Source organism: Rhinichthys klamathensis, unplaced genomic scaffold (assembly GCF_029890125.1).
Source record: "Rhinichthys klamathensis goyatoka isolate OS25496 unplaced genomic scaffold, OSU_Roscu_1.1 h1tg000005l_1, whole genome shotgun sequence".
Lineage (NCBI taxonomy): Eukaryota > Metazoa > Chordata > Actinopteri > Cypriniformes > Leuciscidae > Rhinichthys > Rhinichthys klamathensis.
In genome coordinates this window covers 6814859-6839855 of record NW_026606558.1, presented here as the reverse complement: position 1 = coordinate 6839855, position 24997 = coordinate 6814859, and the positions used below count along the sequence as shown (strand labels likewise).

The window sequence follows — 24997 nt, the reverse complement described above, 5'->3', positions numbered from 1 at the left end:
GACGTCACACACTTGACGTAAAGATGGCGGCTGTCAGGAGTGTTAAGAAATTATACGGCATTGGACTTCATGCAATCCGTCAAAATACAGCATTAAGGGCAACAACGCTTCTCCAGAAAAGGTCATTCCGCGTCGGTGTAAGTTTAAAGTGTATGAATGTCGCATAAACTCAGCGAACGGACTTTCTCAACAACAGAAGTTGCCCAACAGATGTATGAACCCTGTGTAGCTGCGCGAGCCTCAACACATTTGGCGCTATTTGGATTGTATGGCACAACAAAGCACCTTAATATAAATATAAAGAATATGAATAACTTTAGGCTTAAAATGTTTAAGTCTTAGAATAATGTTAATGCGAATGTATAGGTAATCCTCAGCTGACCTAAAAACCAAAGATAATTGCGTTCGACTCGTCTGATCATGTAATGGTCATCTAGTAATTTTTAAATCTTATAACTATTGGTCAGATCTGTGTGTGTGTGTGTGTGTTGTTGTTGTTGTGGGTAATGGACTGTTTAACCTTCACAAGGCTAGATTAATACACTGAGAGCCGATTGGCTGGTTGAGGGGTGTGTGTGTGTGTGTTTGTAGGAAAACACAAAGCAGCCATGTTTCTTTGAAGTACTTTTATTTAAATTTCATTGGCATGATTGTATTTACATACAATATTGCTTAAGCATTATACCGAGGAAATGGCAAGGAAAAAAGAAATATATCAAACATTACAATAACAACAATAAAATGATCTTAAAATAAGTAATGAATATTTATATACAAAATCAAATACTTTACACCAAGCACAAGATATATAAAATAAACAAATTTTATATATAAAATTTTAAATCTTATTATCTTATCTTATTTACTTATTTATTCATATATTGTAGAGCTTATGAACTGTATTTTTTCTCTTTAGGTTTTTAAAGCTGTATCAAAACCAAAACAAAGGGAAAATAAAAGATCTTATCACTACAGGTGAAACTTGAAAAATTAGAATATCATGCAAAAGTTCATTTATTTCAGTAATTCAACTTAAAAGGTGAAACTAATATATTATATAGACTCATTACATGCAAAGTGAGATATTTCAAGCCTTTATTTGTTATAAATATCTAAGAAATATCTCACTTTGCAAGTAATGAGTCTATATAATATATTAGTTTCACCTTTTAAGTTGAATTACTGAAATAAATTAACTTTTGCATGATATTCAGTTTTTTCGAGTTTCACCTGCAGGTCGTAACTGGCTGTTAAAACCCTAGTGAGCTGAGAGTTTTGCAGCAGTGTTTGTCCGATTGTTAAAATATGCGATCAGATCTTACAATGCATAGACGCTCTGATACTTAAGTGCTTTACTCCCTGCTTGTCTGTCTTCAGAGAGCTCTTGGCCAGCAGTCGTTTGACTCTTCAGCGGAGAAGCCTCAGTTTCCTGGAGCCTCGGCAGAGTTTATAGATCATCTGGAGTTTATCCAGCCCAATGTGATCTCAGGAATCCCTGTCTATAGAGTGATGGACAGACAGGGCCAGATCATCAATCCATCAGAGGATCCTCAGGTGTGGAGTCTTTTATTCTGTTTAATGCCCGGTACACGTTGTGTGATTTTGGACTTTGGCCAATCGTGGTGATTTCGGAGGTCATGGCTCCTAAACGCTGGTTCTACATCGTACAGTGAGAGAGCTTCAAATACGGCTGTAGTCACGATCTTGTGACCAAAGATTGCCTGCGATCGTTTTCTGACAGTGTCAGAGATTTATCATGATCATCTCACAGTGTGTTTGCTGCTACGATCTCGTCTACTGACTAGCCAATACAAATGCAACATGAAATGGCGTATTGATCAACGAGACTTGAAAACTTAGAACTACGTTCCTCAAGCTCCATTTGAAAGATTGATGTGCCGAGTTGTCCTCTTTTCCCTCGCCACGATTCGTCCATGTTCTCCTCTTTCACTTCCTCCTCTTTATTTCAGCGCACATAAAAACCACAATTGCCAAAGTGTGATTCTTCTTGCTCTTTGTTCACCACTAGCTCATGCTGATGCCGGTTTATTCTTCTATAATAACTAGCGTCGTAGCCCTAGATTCAATAGGTGTCATCATCGTCCAGTCTACATACATGTCGTACCCAAGTTTATTAGATCCATGTCAGTCTGTTGCAGCCATAATGTGTGGAAATGAATAAATATTAATATTAATAAATACTTCACAACATTACTTGTGTTTCAGCTTCCAAAAGAGACGGTTTTGAATTTCTATCAGAAGATGACGTTACTCAACACGATGGATCGTATTCTTTACGAGTCCCAGAGGCAGGTGAGCGGTGCATTTTAGCGTCATACTGACTCCATCATAAAATGAAATTAAATGACATCTGACAGTTTATAATGCTTAAATTTGGTTTGCGTTTGTGTTGAAGGGCCGTATCTCATTCTACATGACCAATTACGGGGAGGAGGGCACACATATAGGAAGCGCTGCAGCTCTCGACCCTGCTGATTTGGTCTTCGGACAGTACAGAGAAGCTGGTGAGAAAGTTTACAAGCTGGAGATACAGTAGTGACTCTCCCAGTTTTGTCATTAATAAGTCTAGCACTTTAAAAAAAAAAATATTATCAGTTGTGTAATCAGCGTTACTTTTTTTCAAGTAACAAGTAAAGTAATGCATTACTAAACGAAATATCTGAGTTACTTTTTCAAACCAGTACGGCAAGTCACTTTGTTTTCTCATGTATTGACTGACGGCTCTCCTGTCTTCATGTTGAGAGAAATCAGGAGTGAGTGCAGAGGCGTTACATTATTCTTATTGTAGATCTAGACTAAATGTGAACAATTCATTGCTTGTTGGTAAAGTAGTGCATATTTACATGTATAAATAATCATTTGAAGCATATTGTATGTTTTATACACAGTGAAAATAGCCTGTATTTGACAGAAATTAACAGAATGGTTGTCAATGAATATAATTTTGACTTTAAGAACATTTTCCCAATAAATAGGCAAGAATAAACCTGGTATCTTCCGTGATTCCTGTTCTTTTCGACAACAAAGGTCTTGAATGCGACGAGCTGGTAATCACAACTTAAGAAGTTGGGAAGTATGATTTTCGATAGCACGCGAAGACGGCATGATCTCACTTTATTAACCAATGATGTCTATGCTGAAGTAAGAATGTTGAACTTTCTTATTCTTCTGTGATCCCGAACAGCTGAAAGGTTTGTTTGTACTGCACGGAAGTGAATTAGCATTTCCTTTAGCCTGAGGCTCATTCTTTTCACTTTTGGTGAGAAAGGGTCCTGATATTTGCCATAAATATAACTTATTTGTTATTGAAAACAAACAAGCAACCCCTGATGAGAAACAGTAACGCAAAAGTAACAACGCATTACTTACCTCAAAAAGTAACTAAGTAACACAACTAGTTACTTAGGGAGTGACTCAATATTGTAATGCATTACTTTAAAAGTAACTTTCCCCAACACTGATGAATAAACATACATTTTGTGTTAATATTTGACTTAACATAATATTTACTTATTCTATTTAACACAATTTAAGTATGTAGCAATATTTGATTAAATGTAATATATTTTTTTCTGCATTTCTGTAGGTGTACTGATGTACAGAGGCTTCCCTCTGGATATGTTTATGGCACAGTGCTACGCAAACGCAGATGACCTTGGCAAGGGCCGACAAATGCCAGTTCACTATGGCTCCAAAGACCTTAATTTTGTCACCATCTCCTCACCACTTGCAACTCAGATCCCCCAAGGTAAGAAGTGAGCATGTCTGTTACGCAGACCATCCAGAGTATTTATTATTAAAAAAATTATGGTCTGATTTTGATGTTTTTGAAAGAAGTGAGACCCACAGTTTCCCATGGTCATTATGGCACGACCCAAAGTTTTAGGAGTTTGAACCAAGATAATTCATTTCTCAAAAATGGTTGACACACAAAAATGTACCGTCCCACTTAACGTTACATACACATAAATTGTAAGAATATCACTAACACTGATGAATGTACAATATAAGGTAAGTATTAATTAGCAGTCTCAAACTAGTTTTTGTAAATACAATAAAGTTGGTATGAACCACCACTATATATTTTATATAAAACAGCACAAAGTGAAAATAAAGTGGCATTTTGGGATATTGCACAATACTAACATGAACTATTAATAAAACATGGTCACTGATCCTGATGAACGGATGGAACATCATGCAAATCCTTCTCAGCCAACACACGACATAGCCAACTATGACGTAATTTAATTTGCTTTTTATATATAGTGACGTGATATACAGCGCGCACCTCCACATTAGAGGATGGATACCCGAACCGAGCCCGACGGGACCCGACGGGCCGGGCCGGGTTCGGACACATATTTTGAAATGACGTTCGGGTTCGGGTCGGGCTCGGTCACGTCGGCGCAATAAGGCATTGAACATTTGAAATTTAAAACAGCTTATTATAATGTTTAACTGGATGCAAATGTTTGTTTTTGTGATTAAAATAAATTTAAAATATTACCCTAACATCCATCTTCATGTGTGCGGAAATTAGTTTATGTTGCTGTGACAACGCGCAACACGTGCGTGCATAATATTGCATATTTGGCTACATGTGGCTAGCAGCGCAACGATGGAAGACGTTAAAAAGAAGTTGGTCTCAGGAGATTTTAAAACCAGCCTAAACATTAAAAGATGGATTATGTGAATAGATGCCATGTTACAGTTTTATTAGCCACACAGTTTTCGAGGAAAAATGGTTAGAGTGATTTTCATTTCAATAAGCTGCATTTGTGTTACGTTAATGTTTTGTTCTGTTAACTTGGGCAATTTTTGGTAGACCTAGCTTTGTTCATTTAATTTCAATTGGCTATTTGTTTGGGCCACTTGTGCGCGCCTGTGTTAACATGCGCTTTGTTGGCCGTGTGCGGCGCACGCTGATGTGTTGCGCACATCTGTAAACATTTCCGAATGCCTTCCAGTTGCTAAATAAAAGCGGGCTTTCTACACAAACAAACGTACGTGTCATTAGTAGGCTATGAGAATTTTTTATTTTTTATTTTTAACTGTGTCGGGCTCGGACATAAATATCTTAATGCCTGTCGGGCTCGGGTCGGGTTCGGTTACTGCCCTGTCGGACGCGGGCCGGGCTCGGACAGAAAAATGCGGCCCGATCCGCACTCTACTCCACATTGAGCACAATACAATTCCTGACAGGACAGGAAAGGTCATTTTCCTGAGGTGAGAGGCTTTTATTTTGTAACCAGTTATGACACTGACATAGCTTGACAACATCTCATCTGACAGCAGATACTAAAACATGTTTTTCTCAGGCACTCTTTACTAACAGTAAACTGCGTCTCACAGAAGAGTCAACAGCTTTTATGCACATCTTTCAAAATAAAAGTCTCGTATCTAAAAGATATTCAGAATTACGTTTGTTGTTGTTTCTTTCTACATACTCCGCGAACCACTCAAAACCATCTTGTGACCCACTGGTAGAGTAACAGTCAAACAATAAAACCAGTATTACAATTGAACTGTTTCCTATTTTAATAAACAATAGTTAATGACTAATTTTAGCAGCCATTACTCTTTACTTTACTCTCAGTTTTGCTCAATTAAGCTCAAATAATGCATCTTTGCTGAATAAAAGTATGTTTTTCTTTGAACAGTAGTGTAAATGTGAATAAGAGCATTGATCTGTATCTCCTGCTGTAGCGGCCGGCGCGGCGTACGCAGTGAAGCGGGAGAACGCAAACCGTGTGGTGATCTGTTACTTCGGAGAGGGGGCGGCCAGTGAGGGAGACGCACATGCTGGATTTAACTTCTCCACCACTCTTGAGTGTCCTCTCATATTCTTCTGCCGTAATAACGGTTATGCTATCTCCACACCGACCAATGAGCAGTATAGAGGCGATGGTATTGGTAAGTAACTGCGTTCGCCACAGACTCCCATGTGAATCTCTGTATTTCATTGGCCTAATTTTTTACTTTTTCTCAATTTTCGTCCAAAGCTGCTCGAGGTCCAGGATATGGACTGATGTCGATCCGTGTCGATGGAAATGATGTTTTTGCAGTGTACAACGCCACGAAGGAGGCGCGACGCAGAGCGGTGGCTGAAAACCAGCCCTTCCTCATTGAAGCCATGACTTACAGGTAGAGTTTATCTACATGAATCCGCTGAATATCAGGAACAGGATTTCTATCAGCTATAAACAGCCTATGTGGCACAGTGTAGACCTGGAGGAGAACACGTCCGTGCCATTAGGGGTTGGGCCTATTTTTACTGTATGTAGAGTGGCAAACTCAGCAGAAAACACTATGAGATGCACTGTGAACCTATTTGTCAACATAATATTTTGCAATGTAGGCTTTTATGAAGCAGCATAAAATATGTAGGAGAGAACTAGCCTATTGCTTGGGGGGAAAACGTGTCAGGTTTGATGCAAGTTTCTTACAACAGTTTTTTCGAGATAAATATTTTTTTGTCCATATTGCGCAGCCCTAAATAATAGTAAGGCAAGGCACTTTTATTTATAGAGCACATTTAAAACAGCCACTGCTGACCAAAGTGCTGTACGACAATAAAATACATAAACAGGAACACACACAAATTCATAAAATTACATTGAACCAAAAGCCAGAGAGAAAAGATAAGTCTTTAGTGAGGATTTAAAGCTATCAACATTTGAAGACAGCCTTAAGTGTTCCGGCAAATCATTCCACAGCAGGGAGAGAACAGAGAAGGTACGACTTCAATCTAGATCGTGGCACAGTCACCATCAACTTGTTTGAAGACCTTAAGGGCCTTGAACATTTCCGGTGGACGGAGAAGAAGATCTGTAATGTAGTGAGGAGCCTGGCCATTTAACCCCTTATACACATACTACAAAACCTTGATCTTAACACGATATTCGACTGGCAACCAGTGAAGCGAAGCAAGAACAGGCGAAATATGTTCCCTCTTTCTAGTTCCAGTAAGATCCTGGTGGCTGTACTAGTACTAGGGCTGTCACTTTTGTGAAAAAATCCTGTTCGATTTTTGAGTCATAAGTGTTCATTGAATCGATTGTAAAATCGATTTTCCATCTAAAGACGTTTCCATTTTCAACACCAAATATAGGCAAATCCACGGACACCTAACAGGCATTAGGACGAGCGTAAAGAGGGCGCTTGAGACGCGCACAAGTCAGCAATATTTCTGATGATTTATTGGCGTGAAGTTTCGTGCACAATGACAAACAGGAGTGCAACATTCAGGGATTGAAATTAACACCCTCTGACCTGCCAAATGCGGGTAAAAATGAACTTTGGTGGGAAACGCTGTCAAATCACGAGACAATTTGGCGTGTTTACTCACTTTGCTAGGGAAGTTCGTGTAAGCCAAACCTGATTTAGTGCAACTCGTGAGTCCTCATGATATATTAAACAGCGTATTGCACAGAATCTGCGCATTTCTGGCTTACTTGAACACACGCACACGTCACTACGCAACAAATAACGGCGCGCTTGTTCACTTGCATTGAAGTAATAGCGAATATTAAAAAGCATTTGGTGAACAGAAAAGACATTGTTATTGTCCAGCGTCCTACATGTTCTGTGTGCTGTATTGATCTGTCCACCTAAAACACATTTTTGGTAAAAGAAAAAGAAAAAAAAAGGCAGTTAAAATCGATTCCCTATTTTCGTTTTCGAAACTTGTGTTGGTTGTAGAGATGCACCAATTACAATTTTCTAGGCCGATCCCGATTCCGATTTTTCCTTGAGTTTGACCTGCCGATTCCGATTTTAGCCGATTCCGATTTCTTTTTTTCAAACCACTTTACAGCACACACAAATATTTATTTTCTATCTTTTCTTTAATAGAACATTTTTGCAAAGAACATTTTTTTGAACAGATAATCGCTATAAAATAGAACTATATAAATTACTCCTGGTGTGGGAAATTCACACACATCTAAGTGCAGTGTTATGGAAGAACCATTTCCTTTTCACATCCAATATCCAACTAAAAAAAATATATATTTAGCAAACTAAACTTCTGTATGAAAACGGGTAATGGCAATAAAATAATATATAAATAACAAATAAAAATAAAATAAATAATATAGCTGCGAGCAGCGATTACGGGCCCAAGCCGGTGGCACCGCAACCCCGGTGCCTTTAGTTACCTAAAGGCACCGGGGGTGGCGGTACCACCGGCTTTGGCCCTTCATCGCTGCTCGCAGCTATATTTATATATATATATATAAAGCCGGTGGCACCGCCACCCTGGTGCCTTTAGGGTTATTGTGCACGACGTGCAAAAACGTAACCCTGCTTTGACTGTCGAAAAGAAGTTTGCTGTAGAGCTTGTATCAGTGTGGGCTCTGCAAAAGTGTGCATTGAGGGCACATATCAACCACAAAGTATGCGAGAGCAACCTTCTGAAAGGTCAGGTCTACATCCAGGTCTACATCTGCCTTGTGTTTACATCATAGTAGTGAAGTTTGAAGCAATCAGGTGATTTCAAAGCTTTTTGAAAGTGACAGACTTCCTGCTGCCAGTTGGTGGCGCTATAACCGGGGTGGCGGTGCCGCCGGCTTTGGCCCTTTCATCGCTGCTCGCAGCTATATTTATATATATACACACACAAACACACACACACACACACACACATATATATATATATATATATATATATATATATATATATATATATATATATACATAAATATATATATATTGTTTTTTTAAGAGACAAGACAGAATATTACTTGCCTGATCTGATTAGAAAAATAGTGTGTGTGTGTGTGTGTGTGTGTGTGTGTGTGTGTGTGTGTGTTTGTGTGTGTGTGTGTGTGTGTGTGTGGCGTAATTGAACAATGTAGACATAAAAACATACTCCGTCCTTTTGTTCATACAGGACATTATTCAAACTGCAAAGTGTTTACTTATATTTGTGTACACTTGCAATAAAACACAACATTGTGCTTTTGTCAAGCTATAAACTCTTGTCAAACTGTAAACTACAACTGTCACCCAACCAAAATCTCTTACACACACACACACACACACAGTTTAAAAGCAAAAAATATCAAACAATCCTATTTAAAAACAGTCTGTGGGAGCCATCTTTTGGACATTCATCATATCGCATTGGTTTTCATTTCTTGTCATCAAACAGAGCCCTAATCTGTTTATTTTTTCAGTTACACATTCTACATTGATTAAAAAAGAAAAATCAAATGTGTTTTTATTTTATACAGAAATAAATAATCTATCATTCAGATGAGAATAAAGTTAGTGTTAGTTCAAATTTTAAGGAAAACAAATATATGATCTGAAATATAGCACATTCATTTAAAATTCATTCAGGTTCAGTTACCAAACATACAATCTTAATGTAATTTAAAGCAAACAATACATTTAAAATATATGGGTTGTATGACTATTTTTTAATATAAAAAGATATATATCCAAAAAGACAAGGCCTAAAGTTTAACAAGGGTTAAACTCTTATCACTGTAACAGACACAATCACACACACAATCACACACACACACACACAAGTCAAATCACTTACATTTTACATGCAATATTGACTTTTTTTCTGTTTCAGCAGCGAAAATAGTTAAACAAAGATCACAGCAGAACCATCGCGCATCTCACAGCAACGCGTTCTCATTACTGAATGATTCAGCATTTTGAACGAATCGGTTGACTCAAAGATTCAATGACCAATCAATCCATAAACATCTATCTCATTCATGAATGACTCAGTCGTTCAAACGAATGAATCAATGACTCGCTCATTAAGACGGTCGCCTGGCGACACCTAATGACGGTTTAGTGTTATGTTTAAAAGTATCATTCTTTCCAACGATTGTTAATTAACTCATATTTGAAACATAAGCTATATTTATATATATGCATACATATACACACACATACACAAAAATAAAATAAAAACACATTTGAAACGTGTTTGCTTACTAAATTGTGAGCTGAACGAAAGTTGCAGCAAATATCAGCAACAGGAGTCAAATTTCATTAATCACGAGAGTGAAGAGCTGACTGAAAAGATGATGATGGAATAGGCTATTTTATGTAAAAACGCCTATTTAAGCGAATCTGTCATTGTACTCTTTTATTGTTGTGTTTTCCGTGAAAAATAATAGACTATTGAACTCACAATTCAAGCAATCGGCCCCCGAAATTGCACTAATTTTAGTGACACTAAAAAGTATGCGGCTGCACTGGCATTCATAATGGTGCGCGTCCATGGCGACGAGCGAGCAGAACAGAGCGAACGCTTAGTTAATTTCTACTTCCATAGGAATTCATTCGAGCGCCACCATTTCAATGTCTGTGCGGACGTCCATATTATACTTTCGCTTTCAAGTTAGTGTTTTTAAACCCCCCAGCGGGAGGTTTACACAATTTGTTTACACAATCACACGTTGATTAACCGGTGGGAAAATATTCCCATAGTAACATCCCTAATATATAAATATATAAATTCAATAGGCCTACCTGATTTTGAACACAAGAGGGCAGTATAGCACTATATATGATTTGGATTATTATTATTTTTGACTAAACAACCATTCTGGCTGTTTTTAAACTTAAAAATAATTCTTAAATTGAAAAAAAGGAATAAAATGGGTTTAGTTCTAATATTTGTATAATTTTATATAAAAATAAATGGTGTATAATTACATTTTAGAAAGATATGAGACATGCCCTGATTCTTTTTTTGACATTATTGTCCTCGATCAGAGCCCTAATCTGTTTATTTTTTCAGTTACACATTCTACATTGATTAAAAAAGAAAAATCAAATGTGTTTTTATTTTATACAGAAATAAATAATCTATCATTCAGATGAGAATAAAGTGAGTGTTAGTTCAAATTTTAAGGAAAACAAATATATGATCTGAAATATAGCACATTCATTTAAAATTCATTCAGGTTCAATTACCAAACATACAATCTTAATGTAATTTAAAGCAAACAATACATTTAAAATATATGGGTTGTATGACTATTTTTTAATATAAAAAGATATATATCCAAAAAGACAAGGCCTAAAGTTTAACAAGGGTTAAACTCTTATCACTGTAACAGACACAATCACACACACAATCACACACACACACACACAAGTCAAATCACTTACATTTTACATGCAATATTGACTTTTTTTCTGTTTCAGCAGCGAAAATAGTTAAACAAAGATCACAGCAGAACCATCGCGCATCTCACAGCAACGCGTTCTCATTACTGAATGATTCAGCATTTTGAACGAATCGGTTGACTCAAAGATTCAATGACCAATCAATCCATAAACATCTATCTCATTCATGAATGACTCAGTCGTTCAAACGAATTAATCAATGACTCGCTCATTAAGACGGTCGCCTGGCGACACCTAATGACGGTTTAGTGTTATGTTTAAAAGTATCATTCTTTCCAACGATTGTTAATTAACTCATATTTGAAACATAAGCTATATTTATATATATACATACATATACACACACATACACAAAAATAAAATAAAAACACATTTGAAACGTGTTTGCTTACTAAATTGTGAGCTGAACGAAAGTTGCAGCAAATATCAGCAACAGGAGTCAAATTTCATTAATCACGAGAGTGAAGAGCTGACTGAAAAGATGATGACGGAATAGGCTATTTTATGTAAAAACGCCTATTTAAGCGAATCTATCATTGTACTCTTTTATTGTTGTGTTTTCCGTGAAAAATAATAGACTATTGAACTCACAATTCAAGCAATCGGCCCCCGAAATTGCACTAATTTTAGTGACACTAAAAAGTATGCGGCTGCACTGGCATTCATAACGGTGCGCGTCCATGGCGACGAGCGAGCAGAACAGAGCGAACGTTTAGTTAATTTCTACTTCCATAGGAATTCATTCGAGCGCCACCATTTCAATGTCCGTGCGGACGTCCATATTATACTTTCGCTTTCAAGTTAGTGTTTTTAAACCCCCCAGCGGGAGGTTTACACAATTGGTTTACACAATCACACGTTGATTAACCGGTGGGAAAATATTCCCATAGTAACATCCCTAATATATAAATATATAAATTCAATAGGCCTACCTGATTTTGAACACAAGAGGGCAGTATAGCACTATATATGATTTGGATTATTATTATTTTTGACTAAACAACCATTCTGGCTGTTTTTAAACTTAAAAATAATTCTTAAATTGAAAAAAAGGAATAAAATGGGTTTAGTTCTAATATTTGTATAATTTTATATAAAAATAAATGGTGTATAATTACATTTTAGAAAGATATGAGACATGCCCTGATTCTTTTTTTGACATTATTGTCCTCGATCAGAGCCCTAATCTGTTTATTTTTTCAGTTACACATTCTACATTGATTAAAAAAGAAAAATCAAATGTGTTTTTATTTTATACAGAAATAAATAATCTATCATTCAGATGAGAATAAAGTTAGTGTTAGTTCAAATTTTAAGGAAAACAAATATATGATCTGAAATATAGCACATTCATTTATAATTCATTCAGGTTCAGTTACCAAACATACAAATCTCAATGTAATTTAAAGCAAACAATACATTTAAAATACATGGGTTGTATGCTATTTTTTTTTATATAAAAAGATATATATCCAAAAAGACAAGGCCTAAACTTTAACAAGGGTTAAACAATCACTGTAACAGACACAATCACACACACACACACACACACACACACACGTCAAATCACTTACATTTTAGATGCAATATTGACTTTTTTTTCTGTTTCAGCAGCGAAAATAGTTAAACAAAGATCACAGCAGAACCATCGAGCATCTCACAGCAACGCGTTCTCATTACTGAATGATTCAGCATTTTGAACGAATCGGTTGACTCAAAGATTCAACGACCAATCCATAATCTGTCTCATTCATGAATGACTCAGCCGTTCGAACGAATCGTTTGAACGAATGAATCAATGACTCGCTCATTAAGACGGTCGCCTGGCGACACCTAATGACGGTTTAGTGATATTAAAAGTATCATTCTTTCCAACGATTGTTAATTAACTCATATTTGAAACATAAGCTATATATATATATATATATATATATATATATATATATATATATACACACATATATATACACACACATATATATACACAAAAATAAAATAAAAACACATTTGAAGCGTGTTTGCTTACTAAATAGTGAGCGGAACGAAAGTTGCAGCAAATATCAGCAACAGGAGTCAAATTTCATTAATCACGAGAGTGAAGAGCTGACTGAAAAGATGATGACGGAATAGGCTATTTTATGTAAAAGCCCCTATTTAAGCGAATCTATCATTGTACTCTTTTGTTGTTGTGTTTTCCGTGAAAAATAATAGACTATTGAACTCACAATTCAAGCAATCGGCCCCGTTATTGCACTAATTTTAAAGTGACACTAAAAAGTATGCGGCTGCACTGGCATTCATAATGGTGCGCGTCCATGGCGACGAGCGAGCAGAACAGAGCGAACGTTTTTTAGTTCATTCCTACTTCCATAGGAATTCCCTCGAGCGCTCTGCACGTGGCCATTATCAATGTCCCGTATTTAAAAGCTCTCGGTCCTCAGTCACATACCAAATATATGTATAATGTATATATAAATATAATTTTGGACACAAGAGGGCAGTATGGCCCTATGTATAATTTTGTGTTTAAACTAAAAGAGCCCCTCCCCCCCTCCCCACACAGACACAGACACAGACACACACGAATGGCAGGGTGCATTCTCTCTGTCAGAGGGAGAGGGAGAGAAAATTCTCAGAAACATCCACATTCAAACCAAAATATCTAACTTCCTCTTGGTCTGAGCTAATGACAGTTAATTAGAAAGTTGTCCGGCTTGATCTGAACCATATGCATACCTGTGTCTGTCGAGTTTCATGCAATTTCAAGCATGCTAAGAGTCTCAAAAGCATCAAACAAGAATATTAAAGTTTGATGTGTTGCCACGGCAACAGTATCTAAGATATCAATAATCCTTTCACAGGTCTACATCTGCCGTGTGTTTACATTATACACATAAAGTTTGAAGCAAATCGGGTAAAAATAAGAGGGTGATTTCAAAGCATTTAGGAAGTGACACACTTCCTGCTGCCAGTTGGTGGCGCTATAACTTTGACTCACAATAGTCACATCCATGTGATCGGGCTCTTACAACGAACACACTGTTGAAGTTTCATCAAGATCAGTTAATGTATGCAGTAGTTATGACACACTTCCTGTTTCACGTTTCTCGCCATAATTTTGTTTCCTCGCCACGGCCAAACCGTTCGAGATATCAAAAATCCCCTCGCAAACTTTCATCCTCAATGTCTTGACTTCATGCTGACCGAGTTTCGTGCCGTTTGTTTGAATTCTCTAGGAGGAGTATTTCACATTCCATTGCGTGTGTTTTACCAACAACCCTAAATAGCCGACTTCCTGTTGGGCTGGGGTAAAAAGTAAGAGTGTGAAGTATATATGAAACGAGGAGATCTACATGTGTACCGAGTTTCATATTATTACATGCAAGCGTGTTTGATTTATGGACCATGTTTTCGGACCCCGTTCCAGGGGGCGCTGTCGAGCCCCCCTGCCACGCCCGGGTACCATCTTCAGCCCGGCCCTGATGGCCGCGGGTTCTGACATGTGTGCAAAGTTTCAGGAGTTTTTGAGCATGTTAAGGCCTCCAAAAGTGTCCAAAAGGTAGCAGAAAAATAATAAGAATAATAATAATAAATATAGCTGCGAGCAGCGATTACGGGCCCAAGCCGGTGGCACCGCAACCCCGGTGCCTTTAGTAACCTAAAGGCACCGGAGTGGCGGTGCCGCCGGCTTTGGCCCTTCATCGCTGCTCGCAGCTATATTTATATATATATATATATATATATATATATATATATATATATATATATATATATATATATATATATATATAAACAAGCCGGTGGCACCGCCACCCTGGTGCCTTTAGGGTTACTGTGCATGACGGGCAATAACTTAACCCCGCTTTGACTGTTGAGAAGATGTGTACTGTAGAGCTTGCATTGGTGTGGGCTCTGCAAAAGTGTGCATTGAGGGCACATATCATATGCGTGAGCAAACTTCTGAAACCTAAAATGAAAAATGAGACACCCTACGGTCTCATGGACTTAATAAACACATGAAATAAGTACACAAGATTGAAAGTTAAATCAAGTGTGCCAAGACAGAATATTACTTGCCTGATCTGATTAGAAAAAAGTTTGTGTGTGTGTATGTGTGTGTGTTTGTGTGTGTGTGTGTGTGTGAAACGTGATTGAACAATGTAGACATTAAAACATACTCCGTCCTTTTGTTCATACAGGACATTATTCAAACTGCAAAGTGTTTACTTATATTTGTGTACAATCGCAATAAAACACAACATTGTGCTTTTGTCAAACTGTAAACTACAACTGTCACCCAACCAAAATCTCTTTTTTATTTTATACAAAAATAAATAGTCTATCATTCAGATGAGAATAAAGTTAGTTCAAATTTTAAGGAAAACTCTGAAATATAGCACATTCATTTAAAATTCATTCAGGTTCAATTACCAAACATACAAATCTTAATGTAATTTAAAGCAAACAATACATTTAAAATATATGGGTTGTATGCCTATTTTTTTTATATAAAAAGATATATATCCAAAAAGACAAGGCCTAAACTTTAACAAGGGTTAAACAATCACTGTAACAGACACAATCATACACACACACACACACACAGACACAGACACAGACACAGACACACACAAGTCAAATCACTTACATTTTAGATGCAATATTGACTTTTTTCTGTTTCAGCAGCGAAAATAGTTAAACAAAGATCACAGCAGAACCATCGAGCATCTCACAGCAACATAGCTGCCAACTCTCACGCATTGGCCGTGAGACACCCGCATTTGATTGGTTTCACACGCTCACACGCCACACTCCCGATTTCTCACGCTGAAGTGTCAACCCGGGCGGTCAAATGCCTGGAAGATGAGTTTATCTATATATCTACCTGTTGAGCCACTCGTGATCGACTAGTTATACCGCAAATTCGTTAAAAATCTCCCGTTATCTAGAGCGAGCGTGCATGCGAGACAGAGATTGTGCTCCAAACCGCGTAGAGCGAGCGAGAGACCTTGCGCGAGCGAGAGACCTTGCGCGAGCGAGACCCCCCCCCCCCCCCCCCCCCCCCCCGTCAACAAATCTCACGCCGAGCAAAAATCAAAAGTTGGCAGGTATGCAGCAACGCGTTCTCATTACTGAATGATTCAGCATTTTGAACGAATCGGTTGACTCAAAGATTCAATGACCAATCCATAATCTGTCTCATTCATGAATGACTCAGCCGTTCGAACGAATCGTTCGAACAAATGAATCAATGACTCGCTCATTAAGACGGTCGCCTGGCGACACCTAATGATGGTTTAGTGATATGTTTAAAAGTATCATTCTTTCAAACGATTGTTAATTAACTCATATTTGAAACATAAGCTATATATATATATATATATACACACACATATATATATACACAAAAATAAAATAAAAACACATTTGAAGCGTGTTTGCTTACTAAATTGTGAGCGGAACGAAAGTTGCAGCAAATATCAGCAATAAATTTCATTAATCACGAGAGTGAAGTGCTGACTGAAAAGATGATGACGGAATAGGCTATTTTATGTAAAAGCGCCTATTTAAGCGAATCTGTCATTGTACTCTTTTGTTGTTGTGTTTTCCGTGAAAAATAATAGACTATTGAACTCACAATTCAAGCAATTGGCCCCCGATATTGCACTAATTTTAAAGTGACACTAAAAAGTATGCGGCTGCAGTGGCATTCATTACAGTGCGCATCCATGGCGACGAGCGAGCAAAACAGAGCGAACGTTTTTTCATTTCTACTTCCATAGAAATTCATTCGAGCGCACTGCGAGCGCCACCACTATAAATGTCCTTACTTTACTTTCACTTTTAACTTAGCGATATAAAAGCCCCCGGTGTTACACGTCAAATAACCGGTGAGAAAAAATTCTCGGAGTCACATAGCAGCTACCTATATTTAAATACAACAGGCCTACCTGATTTTGAACACAAGAGGGCAGTATAGCCCTATGTATTATTTGATATATTTATTTTTTAACTGAATAGTGCATCCTGGCTGTTTTTAAACTTGTACATTATTCTTAAATTGAAAAAAAGAATAAAATGGGTTTAGTTCTGATATTTGTATAATTTTATCTAGAAATAAATGGTGTATAATTACATTTTTAGAAGATATGAAGCTTTTAGTGGTTTTTTTTTTTTTTTTACATGACTTTAATCCCTCGCCATAGCAAAACAATTAGAGATATTCAATAGATATTCACAATTATGCTTCTTTAATGTATTTTCATCATGTTGAAAAAGTTTGGTGGGAATAAAATAAACCACTTAAGAGGAGTGATGCATATTTTGTCATTTAAAAAAAAATACAAAAATTGTTATGCGAAAAGACAAGGACTTAGAGATTTCTTTATCCTTTAATGCAGGAAAAATCATACAGCCAGCCACACACACACACACACACACATAAACACAGACACCAACCCTCCCTCCCTCCCCTCCCCTCTGCTCCCCTCCCCACACAGACACACACACAAACAGAATGGCAGGGGGACAAGAAATCCATTCAAACTACAATATCTGACTTTCTGTTGCTCTGAGCTAATGACTTTAAATTAGAAAGTCGATTGGCTTGATGAGAACAATATGCGTGGCAAGTTTTGTAACTGTAGGTAAAACGAGCAAAGTTATAACACAGTTTATGTGTCCTTTTTTAGTCATAAAATTAATTTCCTCGCCACGGCCAAACCGTTCGAGATATCAAAAATCCCTCCGGAATTTAGCATCATCAATGTCTTGACGTCATGCTGACCGAGTTTGCTTGAAATCCGATCAATTCCCAAGGAGAATTAAATAGAATTTCAGGGGTATGCGTTTCCAAACAAACCATGATAGCCGGCTTCCTGTTGGGATGTCGTAAAACTTAGAGCACGAAAGTTGTTTAACCCAATGAGATCTATAAGTGTACACAGTTTCATATTATTACATGCAAGTGTCTTTGATTTATGGACAAGTGTTCGAATCCCAGTCCAGGGGGCGCTGTCGGTCCGCCCTGCCACGCCCGGGTACCAGCTTCAGTCCGGCCCTGATGGCCACGGGTTCTGACCCGTGTGCAAAGTTTCAAGAGTTTTAGAGGATGTTAAGGGCCCCAAAAGCCCCCGAAACCTTGATCAACAATAATTAAAAGCTTTGTCACTCAAACAGACACATCCCCCTCCCCCCACAGACACAGAGGTATGCAGAGAGAGGGAGAGAGGGACAGAGATTACTCCAAAACATCCCATTCAAACCAAAATATCTGACTTCCTGTTGTTCGGAACCAAAAACTGTAAATTAGAAAGTTGTCCGGCTTGATCTGAACAATATGCCTACCGAGTTTTAAGATTGCAGGTAAAACTATGAAACTAACCCTCTCACTTTTGTCAAAAGGTGGCGCTACTGAGTCCCTGCACCACGCCCGTTCCTGAAACTTTGCACATGTCTACTGGCTAATATATGTGACATGTCTGTCGAGTTTCATGCAATTTCAAGCATGCTAAGAGTCTCAAAAGCATCAAAAAAGAATTTTAAAGTTTGATGTGTTGCCACGGCAACAGTATCAAAGATATCAAGAATCCATTCACAGGTCTACATCTGGCGTATGTTTACATTATACAGATGAAGTTTGAAGCAAATTGGGTTAAAATAAGAGGGTGATTTCGAAGCATTTTGAAAGTGACACACTTCCTGCTGCCAGTTGGTGGCGCTATAACTTTGACTCACAATAGTCACATCCATGTGATCGGCCTCTTACAGCGAACACACTGGTGAAGTTTCATCAAGATCAGTTAATGTATGCAGAAGTTATAACACACTTCCTGTTTCACGTTTCTCGCCATAATTTCGTTTCCCCGCCACGGCCAAACCGTTCGAGATATCAAAAATCCCCTCGCAATTTTTCATCCTCAATGTCTTGACTTCATGCTGACCGAGTTTCGAGGCATTTCTTTGAATTCTCTAGGAGAAGTACTTTAAATTCCATTGCATGCGTTTTACAAACAACCCTAAATAGCCGACTTCCTGTTGGGCTGGGGTAAAAAGTAAGAGCATGAAGTATATATGAACCGATGAGATCTATATGTGTACCGAGTTTCATATTCTTACATACAAGCGTGTTTGATTTATGGACCAAGTTTTCGGACCCCGTTCCAGGGGGCGCTGTCGAGCCCCCCTGCCACGCCCGGGTACCATCTTCACCCCGACCCTGATGGCCGCGGGTTCTGACCCGCGTGCAAAGTTTCAAGAGTTTTCGTGCACGTTAAGAGCCCCAAAAGTGCCCGAATAGTCGTAAGAAAAATAAAAGAGAAAAAAAAAAAAAAAAAAAAAAATCCTAAGGAAAACAATAGGGCCTTCGCCTTTTCAAGGCTTGGGCCCTAATAAATAATCCTAAGGAAAACAATAGGGCCTTCGCCCTTTGGGCTTGGGCCCTAATAACCTTGCAGTATAAAGATATTTCTCTCTCTCACACACACACACACACAGGCCTATTGCAATCACTTGTAGGCTACATCAATGGCAAGTTATATTTCTCAAACAGTTCTTCTCTCATCTGACACATGTCCAGCCAAGCTAAACAGGACAAGTGGAGCATGTGCAGGGAAATGATTGGGAAATAATAAAAACAAGTTTAAATGGGTACATTTTCTATAAATATTTGAGTCTTCATTTTCTTTCTGACATAGCCTAGCCTACTTCAGTTCTTGTTAAAACACACCAGACATGAAAAAATTCTGTGCATTTTGGGCACTTTTTGGATGAAATCATATTTATTTTGTCCATCAAAAGTGTGCTTTCACTTAAACTGTTGCTCATGCGATGCTCCTGTTCGACGCTCACGCGCTGCTCCGGCTCCCGGTGTGAATGCACTCATTGATTAACATGCACGGCGAAAAAAGAAAAAAAAAAAGCTCTGCTCCCGCTTGCGGTGTGAAACGGCAGTAATTCACGAGGTTTCCTAAATGTGCTTTCCGTGTGCACGTGTGATGCTGATGTTGCGCGATGTTAATCATGTGGCGCCCGAGTGCATTTGACCGGCATAAAATCGGATTATGTCAGACTGACCGGCCGGTCGCCGATCACGTGAAAATCGGCCGATTCCAGTCACCAGCCGATCAATCGGTGCATCTCTAGTTGGTTGGTCCGATCGATTGTCCAATCGATTTTCGAACGTAAAGTGACAGCCCTAATTAGTACTGTACTATTGTTATATGTTCGTCTTCTTGCCAGGATGATTGTTTGGTACACTGTAAAGGCCGTTGCACACTGAGTCCGAAATTTTCGTATGGGTTTTTCATATTCGTGATTCGGTGGCTCTGAATTTGTCAAAACACCATTCAAACTGCTTGCTACGAATGCGAAAAACGCAGAAAATCGAACCCAATCCGATTTCTTTTTAATGACGGATGAAAGTTTCGGAGGCAGTGTGCAAGCGTGATTGACATAACGTGAGGTCATATTTATTTTTAAACCTGCGAACATTTCGGACTGTGCAAGGACCTTAAGACCAGAAGTCAAGTGTGATACGAGAGACAGATCCCAGGGTGAGCGGTCTCTTATCAGGGATTGGAAATATGTTGGTGAGAATGTCCATCAGACGTGTTTAAGTTAGTCAGAATACGCTAAAAACAGCAATGTTTTTGTTCAGCGCGAGCTCTGAACGCTTGCGAATCCTTTCAGTGTAACTAAGTCCTTGGTTATATGAGTCTTCCTACATGGTTGTTTTAGAAATGAAAATCTACACACTCCATCAATTAGGGTTAAAAGAACTGTTGCCAAACATATAACATGCTAGAAACATAATAATCACTGCAATAATGATCCTATCGTTGACTCTTAAGCAATTGCCTATTTAAATCCAAACACTGACCTTTTTCTGGCCGGGCAGTTTATTACATAAGAGTTGTAAGTTGTGTTTTTTTTCTGCACATATTGGGTTCATTCATGAAACACGAGCAGTACTAATTTTTGTGTAAATCGTGTGTAAAGTGGTTCTGGTGTAAATTTTCGGATTCATTAAAATGTTCATATTTTCCAAATGTTAGTTGGTACGAAAGAAATCTGCACCTGCTCCCAGCCACGCGTAAATAGTGCGTTTAACATCCGAACGTTTTGCTCATTAATAACTAAGGCTGCATTTTAATTCCCCTTGATCGGGTACATATTTACATAGCATTTTGAAAAATTATTATATATAGTAATTACATCCGTTTTTTCTTTTTACTTCTGGGACTGTTTGATTAACAGATGAAACTCCATTAAAGGATTAGTTCACTTTAAAAAAAACTTTTGCTGATAATTTACTCACCCCCATGTCATCCAAGATGTCCACGTCTTTCTTTCTTCAGTCGAAAAGAAATTAAGGTTTTTGATGAAAACATTCCAGGATTTTTCTCCATATAATGCACTTTGCTGGGCACCAAACGGTTCAAGGTCCAAAAGACAGTTTCAGTGCAAACTGTTCAAAGGGCTTTAAACGACACCAGATGATGAATAAGGGTCTTATCAAGCGAAACGATCGCTCATTTAAAAAAGAAATAACAAAGTTTACGTTTAATAATGTCAAATGCTCGCCTTGCTCTGTTCTGTGATGCACGTTCGTGACTCTCCTGTTCGAACTCGTTCATCAAAATGAACAAATCTTTTTTCGAGTCATTTGGTTCATTTAACGAACGAAACGAACGAATTGACTCGGAAAAAGATTCGTTCATTTTGATGAACGAGTTCGAACAGGAGAGTCACACAGAACAGAGCAAGGCGAGCATTTGAGCTTATAAAACTTAAACTTTGTTATTTCTTTTTTAAATGAGCGATCGTTTCGCTTGATAAGACCCTTATTCATCGTCTGGTGTCGTTTAAAGCCATTTGAACAGTTTGCACTGAAACTGTCTTATGGACCTTGAACCGTTTGGTGCCCAGCAAAGTGCATTATATGGAGAAAAATCCTGGAATGTTTTCATCAAAAACCTTAATTTCTTTTCGACTGAAGAAAGAAAGACATAGACATGGGGGTGAGTAAATTATCAGCAAAAGTTTTTTTTAAAAGTGAACTAATCCTTTAACTGCATCTGTAATATGCTGCCAAGCTTCCTTTTTTTAGGACCTGATACGCCACTATGTAGCTGGAAAATAAAATGTGGTGTTTTGAATGAACTTCTGATAATAAAACTTCGATTTCTGCATCTGAGAAATTTTTCTTTTTCATTCGCTTTTGAGAAGACATGTTGAAGAAATCCTTCGTTTGGTGTCATTATGATGCCCATATATAGTTGTCAGTCGGATTTAATGTACGGGATTTATGCATCCCATTTACGACTGATTGGAATTCATTAACACACACACACACATTTCACTATCACATCTGACGTTTACAAAGTATTTGTAAATCAGGAGAGGAGTTTTCGGGAACTCTCACTCTCATATTTACTCGAATATTTACGAATGTTTCATGAATGAGACCCATTATCTTTATTTTTTTACTGAAATATCAGTGCATCCCTAGTGTTGTGAAATGAGCGACGCCTATGATTTCCTCTTCCCCCTGCAGGATCGGGCATCACAGCACCAGTGACGACAGCTCTGCGTACCGCTCGGTCGACGAGGTGAACTACTGGGACAAGCAGGACCACCCCATCTCTCGCCTGCGACACTACATGACGGCCCGCGGCTGGTGGGACGAGGACGAGGAGCGCGCCTGGAGGAAGCAGTCCCGCAAACTTGTCATGGTGGCCTTCGAAAAAGCCGAGAGACGTCTGAAACCCCACCCCGACCTGATGTTCACGGACGTCTACGATGAGATGACTCCTCAAATAGCCCAGCAGAAAGACGCCATGTGGCGGCACGTCCAGCAGTATAAAGAGCATTACCCACTTGATCTCTATGAGAAATAGGCCGTGGGATGTGGACACTACTGGGAAAAGTCTTGCACATGTCAGATTGTTTGAATTCTCTTTTTTTCCCCCTGTTTCTTCATTTTCATGTTGCATTGCATACTGAAAGCTGTATTGTTATCCTCCATATTTGCCACTAGAGGCCTCCGTTCTGTCATTTTGTGCCTTGGAAAATGGTGTAAAAGGAGGAGTGGAAAACGGTTAAAGATCTTCTACACTGGCCTAATGTAGCAAGTGTTTTAATACAGTATCATTATATTGGCATTGTGTTAACAATCCAGTCACTATCATTTCTTCATGAAAAATACATTAAGGTGTTCTTCATTCAGTATCTTTGGAATATGGGTTTCTAAATCACTCTAAACGATCATCATTGATGTCTCATTTTTCCATAGACAACACTAATACTCACTGAAAGTGATTGTAACACATGCTTTTGAAATGTTTATTTTTGTGTGTATCATTACCTTTAGACTTTCCACTCCAAACTGAGCCATTAGTAAGTATATATACAACATGTTACTGGTGTGTGTGCTGTTAATTCTCACCCCCACAGATGATGATGTTAATAATAACTTCCTGTTTAGCTGTGATTGTTAATGAACTTAAACTTTCTGTGTGAGACTCACTCAACTGTTACATGATATGATGACAAGACAACATGATGCTGTGTTTGAGATGTATTCTGATTAACTTTAGGGGATTGTAAATTGTATTTTAAACAATAAAGACGCTCATAAAATGTAATTGCTCATATAGTGAAGTTCTTACTGTATATAGCCTTGTGTTATGGTTGTAACCACCGTCTTATGGAGACCACAGTGGGCTTTAAATCTGTAATAACTGGTGGTGATTGAAGTGTTATGCAGACTAATAATGTTCAGTGTGTTGTGGAGACTTTCATTATTGATGAGGGCCGAGTGAACCGTTAACATAAATGCAGAGGACGGCAAAGTCAATGAAGTGACTTTAAAAAAAAAAAAAGTAATTTGTATGTTTTTATATATATATATATATATATATATATATATATATATATATATATATATACACTCACCGGCCACTTTATTAGGTACCCCATGCTAGTAACGGGTTGGACCCCCTTTTGCCTTCAGAACTGCCTCAATTCTTCGTGGCATAGATTCAACAAGGTGCTGGAAGCATTCCTCAGGGAGTTTGGTCCATATTGACATGATGGCATCACACAGTTGCCGCAGATTTGTCGGCTGCACATCCATGATGCGAATCTCCCGTTCCACCACATCCCAAAGATGCTCTATTGGGTTGAGATCTGGTGACTGTGGAGGCCATTTTAGTACAGTGAACTCATTGTCATGTTCAAGAAACCAATTTGAAATGATTAGAGCTTTGTGACATGGTGGAAGTAGCCATCAGAGGTTGGGTACATGGTGGCCATAAAGGGATGGACATGGTCAGAAACAATGCTCAGGTAGGCCGTGGCATTTAAACGATGCCCAATTGGCACTAAGGGGCCTAAAGTGTGCCAGGAAAACATCCCCCACACCATTACACCACCACCACCAGCCTGCACAGTGGTAACAAGGCATGATGGTTCCATGTTCTCATTCTGTTTACGCCAAATTCTGACTCTACCATCTGAATGTCTCAACAGAAATCGAGACTCATCAGACCAGGCAACATTTTTCCAGTCTTCAACTGTTCAATTTTGGTGAGCTCTTGCGAATTGTAGCCTCTTTTTCCTATTTGTAGTGGAGATGAGTGGTACCCGGTGGAGTCTTCTGCTGTTGTAGCCCATCCGCCTCAAGGTTGTGCGTGTTGTGGCTTCACAAATGCTTTGCTGCATACCTCGGTTGTAACGAGTGGTTATTTCAGTCACTGTTGCCCTTCTATCAGCTCGAACCAGTCTGGCCATTCTCCTCTGACCT

General features: G+C 38.3%; 1 protein-coding gene across 1 annotated transcript; it reads left to right on the top strand.

Moving 5' to 3' along the window:
- bckdha (branched chain keto acid dehydrogenase E1 subunit alpha) lies at positions 1-23360 on the top strand. Its single transcript, XM_056256512.1, has 8 exons — positions 1-137; positions 1378-1554; positions 2227-2313; positions 2417-2525; positions 3608-3769; positions 5731-5937; positions 6027-6168; positions 22748-23360. Exons 1-8 carry the CDS (start codon positions 24-26, stop codon positions 23088-23090), a joined length of 1341 nt encoding a protein of 446 aa, XP_056112487.1. The 5' UTR covers positions 1-23; the 3' UTR covers positions 23091-23360.
- Positions 23361-24997: the final 1637 nt, after the last annotated feature.